The 12,646-nt window shown below is 38.0% G+C and overlaps 1 protein-coding gene across 1 annotated transcript in view; it reads left to right on the top strand.

The window, feature by feature from the left end:
• Positions 1 to 12,646, top strand: part of galnt18b (UDP-N-acetyl-alpha-D-galactosamine:polypeptide N-acetylgalactosaminyltransferase 18b) — a 104,237-nt gene that overhangs the window by 56,188 nt on the left and 35,403 nt on the right. The window contains exons 2-4 of the mRNA XM_026930872.3: positions 2,521 to 2,716; positions 4,506 to 4,672; positions 11,285 to 11,468. Coding sequence (XP_026786673.1) covers positions 2,521 to 2,716; positions 4,506 to 4,672; positions 11,285 to 11,468 — 547 coding nt within the window. The remainder of the gene's footprint in view (positions 1 to 2,520; positions 2,717 to 4,505; positions 4,673 to 11,284; positions 11,469 to 12,646) is intronic.

Genomic DNA, 12,646 nt, shown 5'->3' with positions numbered 1-12,646 from the left:
GTTCCTGAGAAACACCAACGTTACCTCAAACCCTAAACTCCTCTGTTATAAATCTGACTCTGAACCCAGGCTTTGACTTAAGAGACGATGCAGGTTCTCGTCTTGTTTTTCTTTCCATTTCCTGTGAGAGCAGCGACTCTACAGAGACCGGCTGTGTGTACACGGCTTCAGTTTGCTCAGCACCACTCCCTGATATTTACGTCTTTAATTTGCTGTGCTATTTTTGCAGGCAAGGCACATCTCTTTTTTTCTGGAGTGTGTTAAATGGGTTTAACAGCATTTCTAAATAGGACATAAGGACATAATGATTTAATTACAGCACTTTTTTTTTTTTTTTTTTTTTTTTACAGATTACAGATTCATCGAACACTGTTAACTGCTTTAAGGTTTATAGCATGTATCACCCTACACTGTGACATTTGATTATTAGCCAGATTGTATAGTATACAGCTCACTACGCAAACTATACACACCACTTCTGTTTAAAAAGCATTAAAATTGATTTACATGCTATGTGCTCGGCTTCATACTAGCTTCATTGGCAATAGCTATGCAGACACACCAATGATCCCTGCTACTTCCTTCCAAGCTTATTTTTCTCTGTAACATCTCTATAAACAATTAAAGAGCGGTCTAATGTTATGAGCTTTTCTTCCAGTTTTTCATGCATCAAACCATAAATGCCGGTACGAACTGAAGTTACGAGCGGGGAAGTGAAGAAACGTCGGACCATACGCGCCATAGGGTCGATCCGAGGAATCATACATCATACCTAATTTGCATAGAAAATCATAAATACCACGTTGTCGCTTTTTTGCTGAAACTGCAGCTCCAGGGGGGGGGGGATACTTTTGCACCAGCGAGAGGGTCTAGACGCTGAAATGACATGTTGTGTAAACAGTATACAGGCTCACTTGATGGCTTGAAGCAGACATTGTACCAGCGTATGAGTGTGTCTCGGTGCTGGTCAGGGTTCAACATTCACTCCGAGGCGCTGGAACAGAAGTGTCTTTGTTTCAGCCCGAGCTCCTCCCGTCTCACCTGCATGCTGAAAACTCGCACTTTCTCCACCGCTGGCTCTTATTTTCACCTCCCTCACACACACACACACACACACACGTCCCGTACGGCGTGTAACAAGCGTAATAAATGTGCGCCGCTACACAAGCCCACAGTGACACTGATTTAATTACAGCTCATCCCGGCTTTCTGTTTTTCTCCATCCTACTGTATGCTGAATGTTTGTTACAGCACACTGACCTCCCACAATGCCTCTCTCTCTCCCTCTCTCTCTCTCTCTCTCTCTCTCTCTCTGTCTCTCAGGATGTATAACCGCCTTCAGCCTTAGATTTCTTCAGCAGTGCTTTAGAGGAGCCTAACTAATTAACTACATGACATTTCTACACAACACGACAATGGCATTGATTTAATTACAGCACATTTCTGAAATGCCGGGAACGCAAACTGCACATTTCTCGTTCTTACACGTTTAAATCCTACTCTGTGTGTGGAGATTTCTCTGGCTACTTCACTTCCTCAGATACATATTTGCACTTGGATTAAAATGATGTAGAATCTGTGAAAAGGGGTATTACATTTGATGATACTCGGAAAAAGACCGTCGGTTACGGATACAGCTTCAGTGATGCCATCTTTCCGATGCCGTTTAGTGATTTTCCTCATATCTTGGCCTGTTCAAATCCTTGCATCTCCCCCTGCTGGTGACCTTCGCGTGTGTGGATGGAACAATTTTCGTTTTTCGTATTTCCCATTTTACTCTTCAGAATGGAAAAAGCTGCGAACTCAGGATTTGAATGCTTGCTTCATCTGAAATAATAATAATAAAGCTGTGTTTGTTTTTGTGGAAATAAAATGGAACAAAGAAAAAACTTGTTTTTCGTTGTCTGTTTTTTTGTTTGTTTCTCTATTTCAAAATGGTCATGAAGTCAATCCCGCAACGAGTCGATTCACTGATTCCAGGCTTTGAAAACTAAGAGTCAACCCCAAGGCTTTGGAGTCGATTCCACACACCGAAAATGATTCACACTTTTAGTTTTACATTTGTTTATTTCAAAATGGATATTGATTCATAAAAGAACATACACAGATTATTATGTAATGACGGCTGGCGATTAGTAAACCTGTTTGAATCAGTTAGCTCGTAAGTAGTTAAATTATATTTTCATTAAAAAAAAAACATTGTTTAATTTTCTTAGCACAAATAATACTGTATATAATGTGAATAAATGTCATTGAGTCACACTGAAGTCAGTTCCAAAATGCTCCAAAAAAATTATTCTCATTGCACACACATTTATTTTAAATTTTTGTCCGATCAGAATTGAACAAATCAGGGCTTGAAGTAGAGATAAGACAGATTAAGTGTGCTAAAAATGAATAGAATAATGTCACCTTGCATTTCTGTGGGTTTCATTTGGTTTGGCACGAGCACTGATCATCTAAGCAATAGTTGCAGAAGATGTTAATGTGTGTGTGTGTGACCTTTTCTGACCCTGACAGAAACTCCGCTGAAATCAGACAGTAATCAGGAGGACCGATCATTCTCAGACTCCTCGCTCTTCAGCCACTGGGGTCAGGATCTGAACTCCGAGAGTCGCCGCGTCGCCCTCAAGATGTTTCAGTACTACGGTTACAACGGCTACCTCAGTGACCGCCTGCCCATGGACCGAGCCATCCCCGACTACAGACCTGAAGGGTGAGACATGCTAAAAACTAGCTTGTCCTGAAAAATTTATCACATATGGCATGTATGGCTGCCACAAGCTGGTTAGAAACCTAGAACCACTATGTATAAACGTTTATGGACCCTGGCAATCACATCTGTATGTGGTTCTTCCACAAACTGTTGCCACAAAGCTTTAAGGACACAGCTGTATAGAAAGTCTTTGTATTCTGTAGCTTTATAATTTCCCTTCACTGGAATTAAGAGGCCCAAACTTGTTCCAGCATGACAATGCCCCTGTGCACAAAGCCAGCTCCATGAAGACATGGTTTGCTAAGTCTGGAGTAGAACAACTCGAGTGTCCTGCACAGATCCCTGACTTCCGCTAATTACTAATATAGCTAATGCTGTTTTGGGTGAATGAGCAAATCCCAACAGCCAAAATCTAGTGGAAAGCCCAGAAGAGTGGAGCTTATTATAACAGCAAAGAGGGAATAAATCTGGAATGAGCTTTATTCTACAAGCACATACTGTATGAGCGCAATGGTCACGTGTCTATAAACTTTTAGCCATATAGGGTATAATAAAATCAAAAAGGACTTAAATTCTAAGTATGTTCTAGAGGGCTGTACTCAGAGTTACATCAGTATTTCCACAGGTAAATTTGCACTTTATCTAATTGTAATTATCACATAAATTAAACCAAATTTGCTGTGATTAAACAAAATGGCTTCCAGCCTTATTATTTAACAGCTAATAAAGTAGCATTTGATCCAGCACGTCATATTAGTTTGCTTTTTTCATATCACACACTGATAATTATTTCATACACACAATTTAATGAAGCCACTAGATACTAAATCGAGGTCATGAACTTGTAATGTGTGCGATGCTTTTATTTCGTTTGGCACTATTTTGATTTGTCACATCAATAAAATAATGATCAGGTCTTGGTTAACTCGATGCACTCTCCTGTTGATGATGGTTTGAAGGATAAGCTGACCAAGAACTCATCTGCTACGCTTATTACTCACTAAGTGTTCATAATTTTATCCATTAGATTCTGTCCTTGACTGGATTCTGTCCAGAAACCATGTTTCTGATTAAGAGACTGTGCAAAAAAAAAAAAAAAATTCATGCACTTTAAAGTGACGATACTGTTAATAAATTAATGTTGTCATATTTATGTGTTAAATATTGGCCTCAAATGGCATTCCTTAGTTTGTTTTTTTTTAGTATATTTACAGCCAAAATATGTATTTTAACATATAGTTGTTAGATGTAACTGTTAGATCGTGGCGCTGGATTTTTTAAAAACCCTGCCCCCTTGCGTAACTTCTGAATTATGCTTAAATCTGTAATTACGTCTAAGCTCAGTATGCAGATGTGTGCATTTCCGAATGAAATCCTTATTGCGTGTGCTTAACTCAACTCTGAATATAGCCCTTAGATGAGAAAGTTTGAAAAAGGTGAAAAAGCTCTCCTTCTCACACGTTTTTGAGGTGTTGAGGCGTACCGCTCTGCAGCTCCGTAGTCGACACCCTGCCGCTGTTTTGACAATCCGTAAGTGTGAGGTGTTAGTTTTGAATAGAAAAGTGCTATTCTGCCACCTGTAATTACCGCATGTCTCTTTTTCACCGAGGTGTGAGAGAGTTACTCACATCTGGTTTTCTCCACAGCGAACAGAGTAAAACGCGAGTGAATGTCATGGCTGATGTGTGAAAAAACACTCTCGCACTCTGGTTTTATTAAACCCTCGCCTGTAACCATGTCAGAGCACGGGGTCAGAAATGTCCTAACGAGTGCCGCTCTGTTTGTGCAGGTGTAAGAACATGTCGTACCCCTCGAACCTGCCGCAGGTCAGCATCGTGTTCATCTTCGTCAACGAGGCGCTGTCCGTCATCCTGCGCTCCATCCACTCGGCCATGAGCAAAACCCCCAGCCACCTCCTCAAAGAGATCATACTGGTGGACGATAACAGCAGCAGCGGTGAGTCTGGAGAAAAGATGTCACTTTTCATATGACTGTTAACATTATGCACATCATGAAGCACACAAAACACTAAAAATATTCAAAATTATCACCAAAAATCAACATAGTTAAAATAAACAGAGTAAATAAAATAAAACTTTTTATGATGTTCAGGTTAATCGACCTGGGAATGCGAAATACAGTATAAAGCAAAAAAGTGATTTTAGTCTCTTTTTAGTCAGTTTTAGTATTTTACCATTTTTATCTACACTTTTTCTTTGTGCTGATGTGTGTACAGAAAGTATGGAAGCCCTGAACTGCAAGTTGTGAAAAAAATGAAGTGCTGTGTCCTTATTTTGACATAATATCTCATTATTTCAATATATAAATATCTTGTTATTTCTGGTTATGACTCCTAACACTTAGAATTCCATAACGCTCATAGTGATCATATACTGTATGTACAGTATATATATATGTGTGTGTGTGTGTGTGTGTGTGTGTGTGTGTATGTGTGTGTGTGAACTGAATTCCACTAAATCAACATCTGGCTTATCTATGATCTGTGAAACAGTAGAGAAATAAGAATTATAAGATAATTTCCATAATAGACATATAATAAATTCAGTAATGAAGGCAGTAAATTCAATAATATTCAATAAATACAATTTATTGATAGATTGTGGACTATTAAATATTACGTTCAAATACCCTGATTGGTCAAAAATAATGAGATATTAAGACAAAAATGACTTGACATAATTCTTGAAATAGCGAGGTATTAAGTCAAAATGATGATACGTTAAGTTGAAATAATGATGTAGCAATTCAGTATTTATTTCTTGTTCTTATTTTTTTTTTTTTGCAGTTCAGGGCTTCTGTAAGAAGGATCCCCATTATGGGAAGATTTTTTGTATCCATTTTTAGTAATATTATTTGTACTGTTAATAATTTCAATGAAATATTATTCATTCATTCGTTTTCGGTAATCGTAGTCTGTCGTAGAACGTCATGCACGTTTCCACGCACTGACACCGAGGGGTAGTTTAGCGTAACCTGTCCATCTACCGGCATGTTTTCGGGAGCTAGGAGGAAACCGGAGACCCCGGAGGAAACCCACGCAGACACAGACAGGAGCTGTGAGGCGGGAGAGCTACACGCTGCACCAGCGGGCCACTCTTATGTCACTTTAGCTCCATTCATTTTCATGATCATAATAAACGTTCAGACATAAAGCAAGACGCATGACCTTTAGAGCAGGAGAGAAATTGATAAAGCGTGGTGTGGTTATCAAAAGAGGTGGAGATTATCAAAATACGCTGATGTTTTAAGTTATGCCTCAGCCTTTAAAAAGTAAAAGAGAATTATATGAAAATAAATAAGAAAAATATTAAATAGGGAGATGTGTATGCTAATTAGGAGTATAATGACACACAAATGAAAAAAATACATGTTGTAATTTTGCATGTGAAAAAGAAAACACCGTAACAAAAAAATGACAGTCATTTTGCTTTTTTTTAAATTTATTATTTTAAAAAAAATTATCACTTGCTTTGGCTAGTTGTTTTCCAGTCTGATTTTTTGTTTTGTTATAAAGTGTAAAGTTAGAAAAATTTTTTTTATTAAAATATTTCTTTTTCCAAAGACCAGAGATTTGACCTGAGAATGGAAAAACTGATTTTACTCTCATTCTAATCTCCATTTTTTTATCACTTAATCATGCAGCTCGTTTTTTGTTTTCATTAATATTATTTATATAAGTATATGATTATTATATTATTTATTAATAATTTATTATTATATTGTTTACTACTAATTACTACTAATTTAATACTAATTAATAAATATTCAGTACCTTAAAATACATTTACAATTGTACAGTTGTATCAGTTTAATAGTAATTGACGTCCATTTTGAAACACTGAACTGATCCATAGTGTTATTTTTCACCCAGTAAGCGACTGATAGCTTGCATGTGGCTCAGGAAGAAGATGACGGTTAGGGGTGTGCAATCTTATCACGCATCTCAATGGCATTTCTTATGTATCACGATATAAAGGTTTTGCCACAAAAACTCTAAAAGAGTAGTGCTGCTAAAAGCAAATGAACAAACATTTAACATCATGTGAGCTCCTTCCAGTCAGTTTGTGATTAAAGTTTAAAAAGTGACATAATTTATTGACATAATTTATCACAATATTGATGTTATATAGTCATTTTGCCCAGCCCTAATTACAGTTCTCCAGCTGAAATTCACCACACACACACACACACACATCCGTATGTGTTCATTAACCTGCGCATCCCTGAACACTGCTAATCTTTCCTCCCCAGAAACCTAAAATAAGAAGTTTTTGTTTATTTTTGATCCAAAAGAAAAGCCCCTGCAGCTGGATCTTTATGTCACCTCCTCATGTGCCCATTCTGGATCTTTATTTGTTTGGTTCTGTTCCTCCTCAGGTAGTCAGGTCACGGCAGAGCTGACATTTTGCTAACAGCATTCTGCAGCGTGTGTGCCGGAGCATTGTGTCAGATAGATATACTTCTGTCATTATGGCCATGATAGCGAATCTAATCTTATTGCTGCTTATCAACGCAAACACGGAAACTGTCAGGACTTTTCGCACGCTGTCGTTATCTACCTGCCGTGAGATTTGTGCCCAGTTCATTGTCTGTTCATTAGCATGCTTCGAGCAGCGTGACCGCTGTGGCATGAGCGCAGGGCGACCAGACTGGCTTCTCGCTAATTGGATGATTTTGGGGAGCCGAGGGCCTTTCACGGGGGCATGGAGCATCACGGAATGTCTCCATCCTCTGACAGCGCCGTCTGAGCACTCACTCGAGAACCAGACAGGAAGTCAACAATGTCGCCATAACAACGAGACCTTTCTCTGGGAGCGGGAAAATGGATAAAAACAGGCTTCTCTGTAAAGTTCAATTCAATTTTATTTGTAAAACGCTTTTAACTGCAGACACTGGACTTCATTTAGCAATCTTTTAGTAAAGTAGCTCTGGATTGTTAAACTAATCAGGTCTGTATGCAGCCAGGCATCTCTTTTTGTTTACAAACACTAAAGGAGTCTATTGGATGCCACTGTGACAAGCAGGAGGGAGGGGCCAGGCTGTGAGGACACACGCCTGGCACCGAGTCGGCCAATCAGCGGGAGAGAGGGATAAAGGAGCGGCTGGAGACGCCGAGGGAGAGAGAGAGATGCATGCATGTTTCGAGTTTTACGTTATGTTTATGTTATGTTTGCGATTAAACGTTACGTTTATGTTCACTCGGTTCCCGCCTCCTCCTTGCCCATCGTTGAGATTTATTACAGCCACCTTCGTAACTATAAACGGTTTTGAAGAGTTGCTCGAAAGAAGCTCTTCCTAAAAGAAACCCAGCACTAGAACTTTCTAAACATTGTTAAAGATAGAACTGACACCAAAATCAAGAATTCGACGAGAACGTACACGGATGTTTTAGCCCAAAACCTGTTTTTTTTCTCAGTCTGGAGGTCGAGATGTCCATGCTAGTCGTAAAGGAATCACTTGGGGTGAATACGAATCTTCTCATCTCAAGGACTTTCGATTCAGAATCACTTTGAATCTGATTCGTGGAGAGCATGGGCGATTTGTGTATAATACATCCTCAGTAGACAGTTGGTTTTTTTTCCACAGGTCAAATGATGGATGCCCAGTCTTCTTCAGTGACAGGTAGCTGAATATTACGCAGCACAGAGAGAGCTGTAAATGTCAGAGACACGAGGGGGCGAAATGAAAATGTCACTTTTAAAACAAAGGCCATCACATTGTTGTAGTTACGGTGGTAGGCGTGTGACGATTACAGTCGCGTGTCCTGATATAATAACTGCACCTGAGGTAATGCTTTATGAAAGATTGATCGTGCGGCTCGCTCATAATGGACCTCGTATGCTTTGGTGCTTTATTGTGATTCATACCAAAGCATTACTGGTAACCCATTACTCCTCATTTTAATCAATTTTCCTTCATTTGAATTTGTTAAATATTAACATAGTATAAATACAGAGGAGAATAAAATAAAAGCGAAGCTGGAAGTCAGAAGGCAGGAATGGCCACGGTGCTCTAGAGATTTGTGTTTTCTCACTCTTAACAGACTAAATTCAGCTCATTAAAGCCTGGAGAATGAGTTGATCAGTTGATTTAGGTGTTTTAAACGAGGTAGGAAGATAAACTGTGCAGTGTTTCGGCCCTCCAGGTCTCGAGTTCTGCCGCACGCTCTGGCTCTTAGGCGTGTGGAGGAAATTATTTGCTCTTTGCCTATGAGGCTGGAAGCAGGAGAGGACAGTGGTGTGGTATAAATCAGGGCAGCACGAGAAGACAGGCTTTAATGCAATTTTGTGAAAAAGCAAGAAGCTGGAGAAGCTCATAGCAAACTCTGTGTAAAAGAAAACAAAAAAAAGAAGAAAAAATGGATTACAGCCATTCTGTTCACGTTCCCTCGTGCAATTGCACTTTCTCATTGATCAGTGATGAGCATGGTGTGAGCAAGGATAAAGCACACAGGAGTGCGTGTGAATCCAACGACGGCAGAGTGACGTGCTGCTGTGTGGCAGAGACACAGGACGCCTCAAAACAGGAAGGAAGGAAGAAGAAGAGGAAGGAAGGAAGGAAGAAGAAGAGGAAGGAAGGAAGGAAGGAAGAAGGAAAAAAGAAAAGGAAGGAAGGACAGAAGGAAAAAGAAAAGGAAGGAAGAAAGGAAGGAAGAAGAAAAGGAAGGAAGGAAGGAAGAAGAAAAGGAAAGAAATAGAGTAAGAAAGAAAGATGAATAAATAAAGAAAAATAAAGAAGGAGATAAAGAAAAAAGTGTAATTTTTGCTATTGTAACATGTTCTTTAAGCAGGCATTCATGTAACTTGTTTCATTGACGTTCCACAACATTAAATGTAACTATAAATGGATAAAAAGTATGACGTGCTTTTCTTTATTTTTAAGACAAAAATGTAATAGTTGATGAACCACTGTGGTATAAGAGGAATAAAACACCTCGGGGCATGCTGTTACAGGTAAATAATCCACTTCGTAAATAATCCACAGTAACTCTGCTTCATCACACCACTGCATCGTTGATTATTTTCCTGTAACAACATGACACATTAAATGCCTTTTTAAAATGTCTCTCGTTATTTCACACTTCAGTGTGAGCGTGATTTGATTAAATAATTAATTCTGTGTTTGGTGATTTTTTTTAAATGTATTTTAAAGTAACCCCAGAGTATGAAAGCATGCAGCGAAGCACGCTGTTATTGACGTGTAGTTTAACTGAAAAGTGATAACAGCTCCTTATATTGACCACATTTTAATTATTTATAATCCACTAATTTAACACACCTGATTTAATGAATCGGCTCATCGGGGAGTCCGAGTGTGAGAATCAGAGTGTCATTAAAGCAGGAGATTTTGATGAATGTAAAATGGAAAGCCTCAGGGAGCTCAGATTCGTGATTGCTTTTAAATGAAGTTAATGTTGCTCTGCTGTACAACGACTGAACAATCTGTAACTGGTGAATTTCCAACATCTACGCTGACTTTCAAAATAGGCGGGGCTAATCTTGGATAAAACGCTGATGTCACTCATCTTTCCCACATTGTTGTGTCTTTAGCTTTGCGTTGTGTCTCATATGTGTTTCGTTTCGCCTGTTTTGTATTCTATACGAACGTTAAGAGCAATGAAACATCTTTATCTGATGAATCTTAGCCTCTCTTATCCATCCTGCCAAACAGATAAAGTCGTACTAGCCTTGCACCCAAAACATGAACATAAATTAAGAAAATGAAACATATTGTTAACTTCACTATACAAGAATTCAATAAGTATCTCCACTGTTCAACACGGAGCACATGTTTATACACTTTAATTTTATAATAAGACAAGTTACAGATAATAACTTCTTACGTTTATTTATAATCCTGAACTTGTTAACAGGTAATTAACCAAAAAATATATATATATATATATATATATATATATATATATATATATATATATATATATATATATATATATATATATATATATTGACTAAATGCTACAGCCGACTCATAACCAGCTTTTGGTATTTTTTTCTGCTCATTGACGTGGCTCCGCCCCTTTCTTTACCTCCTCAGAGCCACAAGCGATATTATCATCAGTCAGCCGTAGTTAGAGTGCACAACAGGACGATGGCATATTGCATACCATCTCACGATCCATCAGAATAGACTGAGTGTATCAGTTTTAAATTTCAATATGCTGCTTCAGTTTTTTATTTTATATTATTTTTATATTTTCAAATACTGCACAGTTACACATTTAATAGCTATATCAAAGAGACTGGACTTGTGTTTTAATCTGAAGCCTGCTGGATTTCATTTTCCTGCAGATGTGAAGACATCCTTGATATACTGTTTTTTTTTTAGTTAGTTTTTTCCTTTATTTTGATGTTTTTCTGTTTTTAAGAACAATATCTTAATAGTGCCATTAAAGAGACTGGACTTTGTTTCTACAGTTTGATTTGATATCAGTCAGTTAAGAATGACTAATATTAAATACCTACTAATACCCACTAAACTGATATAATGCTCATCTGTCTGTCTGTCTCTCTGTCTCTCTCTCTCTAGAGGAGTTGAAGGAGAAGCTGCAGGACTTTGTAGAAGAGACAAACGCTAAACGTCCAGGCTTTATAAAGATGGTGCGGCACCGTAAGCAGGAGGGTCTGATCCGGTCCCGTGTGAGCGGCTGGAGGGCTGCGACTGCCCCCGTGGTGGCCCTGTTCGACGCCCACGTGGAGTTTAACACTGGCTGGTGGGTGACCATGAACTCTGTCTGAGAAACTGAATATCATTAACCCTCATGTTCTGTTCACTACTTACAAATTTTTATATTATTTTATTTGTTTTAATTGAAAAGCCTGTTGACTATTTCGACAAATCTAATGATTATCCTCTGAATCTTCTGGAAATATTCAGTAGCTTACATGTTTTTGTAAATGAAATAATAATGATGTGTTGACTATAAAAATCCACACTGATGAATTTTTATGATCAGCATACCCCATTTTCAGTGCAATCCTACAGGGTTTATTTTTTTGTATTGCAAAACAGCCGTAGGGTCGGTTGTGATAACATACAGTACTGATATATCAAATGTTCTTCTCATTTACTAGTAATATAAATGAGTTTTATTGAAATAGAGTCAAAAATTCTTAACCTGCTTGGAACAGTAATATCTTTAATATAAATCTGATTTTTAGATTTTCTTTTAATAAATGTTCACTAGAGAAACTAAACCAAGCACTTCTTAGTTCGTTTCCTGAGTCGATTCAGAGCAAAATTGATAGTCTTGAATTGTTTGCTGTTTGGTTTCACACTACACATAATTAAATGAAAAAAAAAAAAAAAACGTTGACTGAGGGGCGTGTAGGGTTGAAAATGTCCTCGTAAAACTCTTTCATTGAAATGGAAAATGGAAAAACCTTTACCAAGTGTGTGTAAAACTTAGAAAACTCGCACAAACTGGTGATGAATGATTTAATAATTATAAAAAAAACTATCCCATCTAGTGTTTATTGACTCTTTTTGTCCATTGGTCAGAATCTCCAGAACTTTTGGCTTTTGTATAGTTCTACAGCTCTGTGCTTTGTCTCAGTTTTCTCCTCAAGGCTTAGTTTAGCAGCTCAGATACTGTACACACAAAAAACCTGCAACAGAAAGTATACATCATGTTCGATTCATTTCCTACAGCTGAGTCTATTCAGAGTCGTTTTTTTGCCGTAACCACTTCGATCAGACGCTCTCGGATCTTTTTTTTTGGTCTTCACCAAATAAGGCAAGCATTAAAGTGTCCCTTAAATTAAACTTCAGAGCTTATCTTCACTCCCTTAGTGTTATGGACATTAGTATGGCACTGTATCTAAAAAAAATTGCAAAAAATAAAACGCAAATGTTTCGGAGACATTCCCGTTTTAATTTCTTACTTCATCA

The sequence above is a fragment of the Pangasianodon hypophthalmus genome, chromosome 11, assembly GCF_027358585.1.
Source record: "Pangasianodon hypophthalmus isolate fPanHyp1 chromosome 11, fPanHyp1.pri, whole genome shotgun sequence".
Taxonomy (NCBI): Eukaryota; Metazoa; Chordata; class Actinopteri; order Siluriformes; family Pangasiidae; genus Pangasianodon; species Pangasianodon hypophthalmus.
This window is presented reverse-complemented; position numbering and strand designations above follow the sequence as displayed.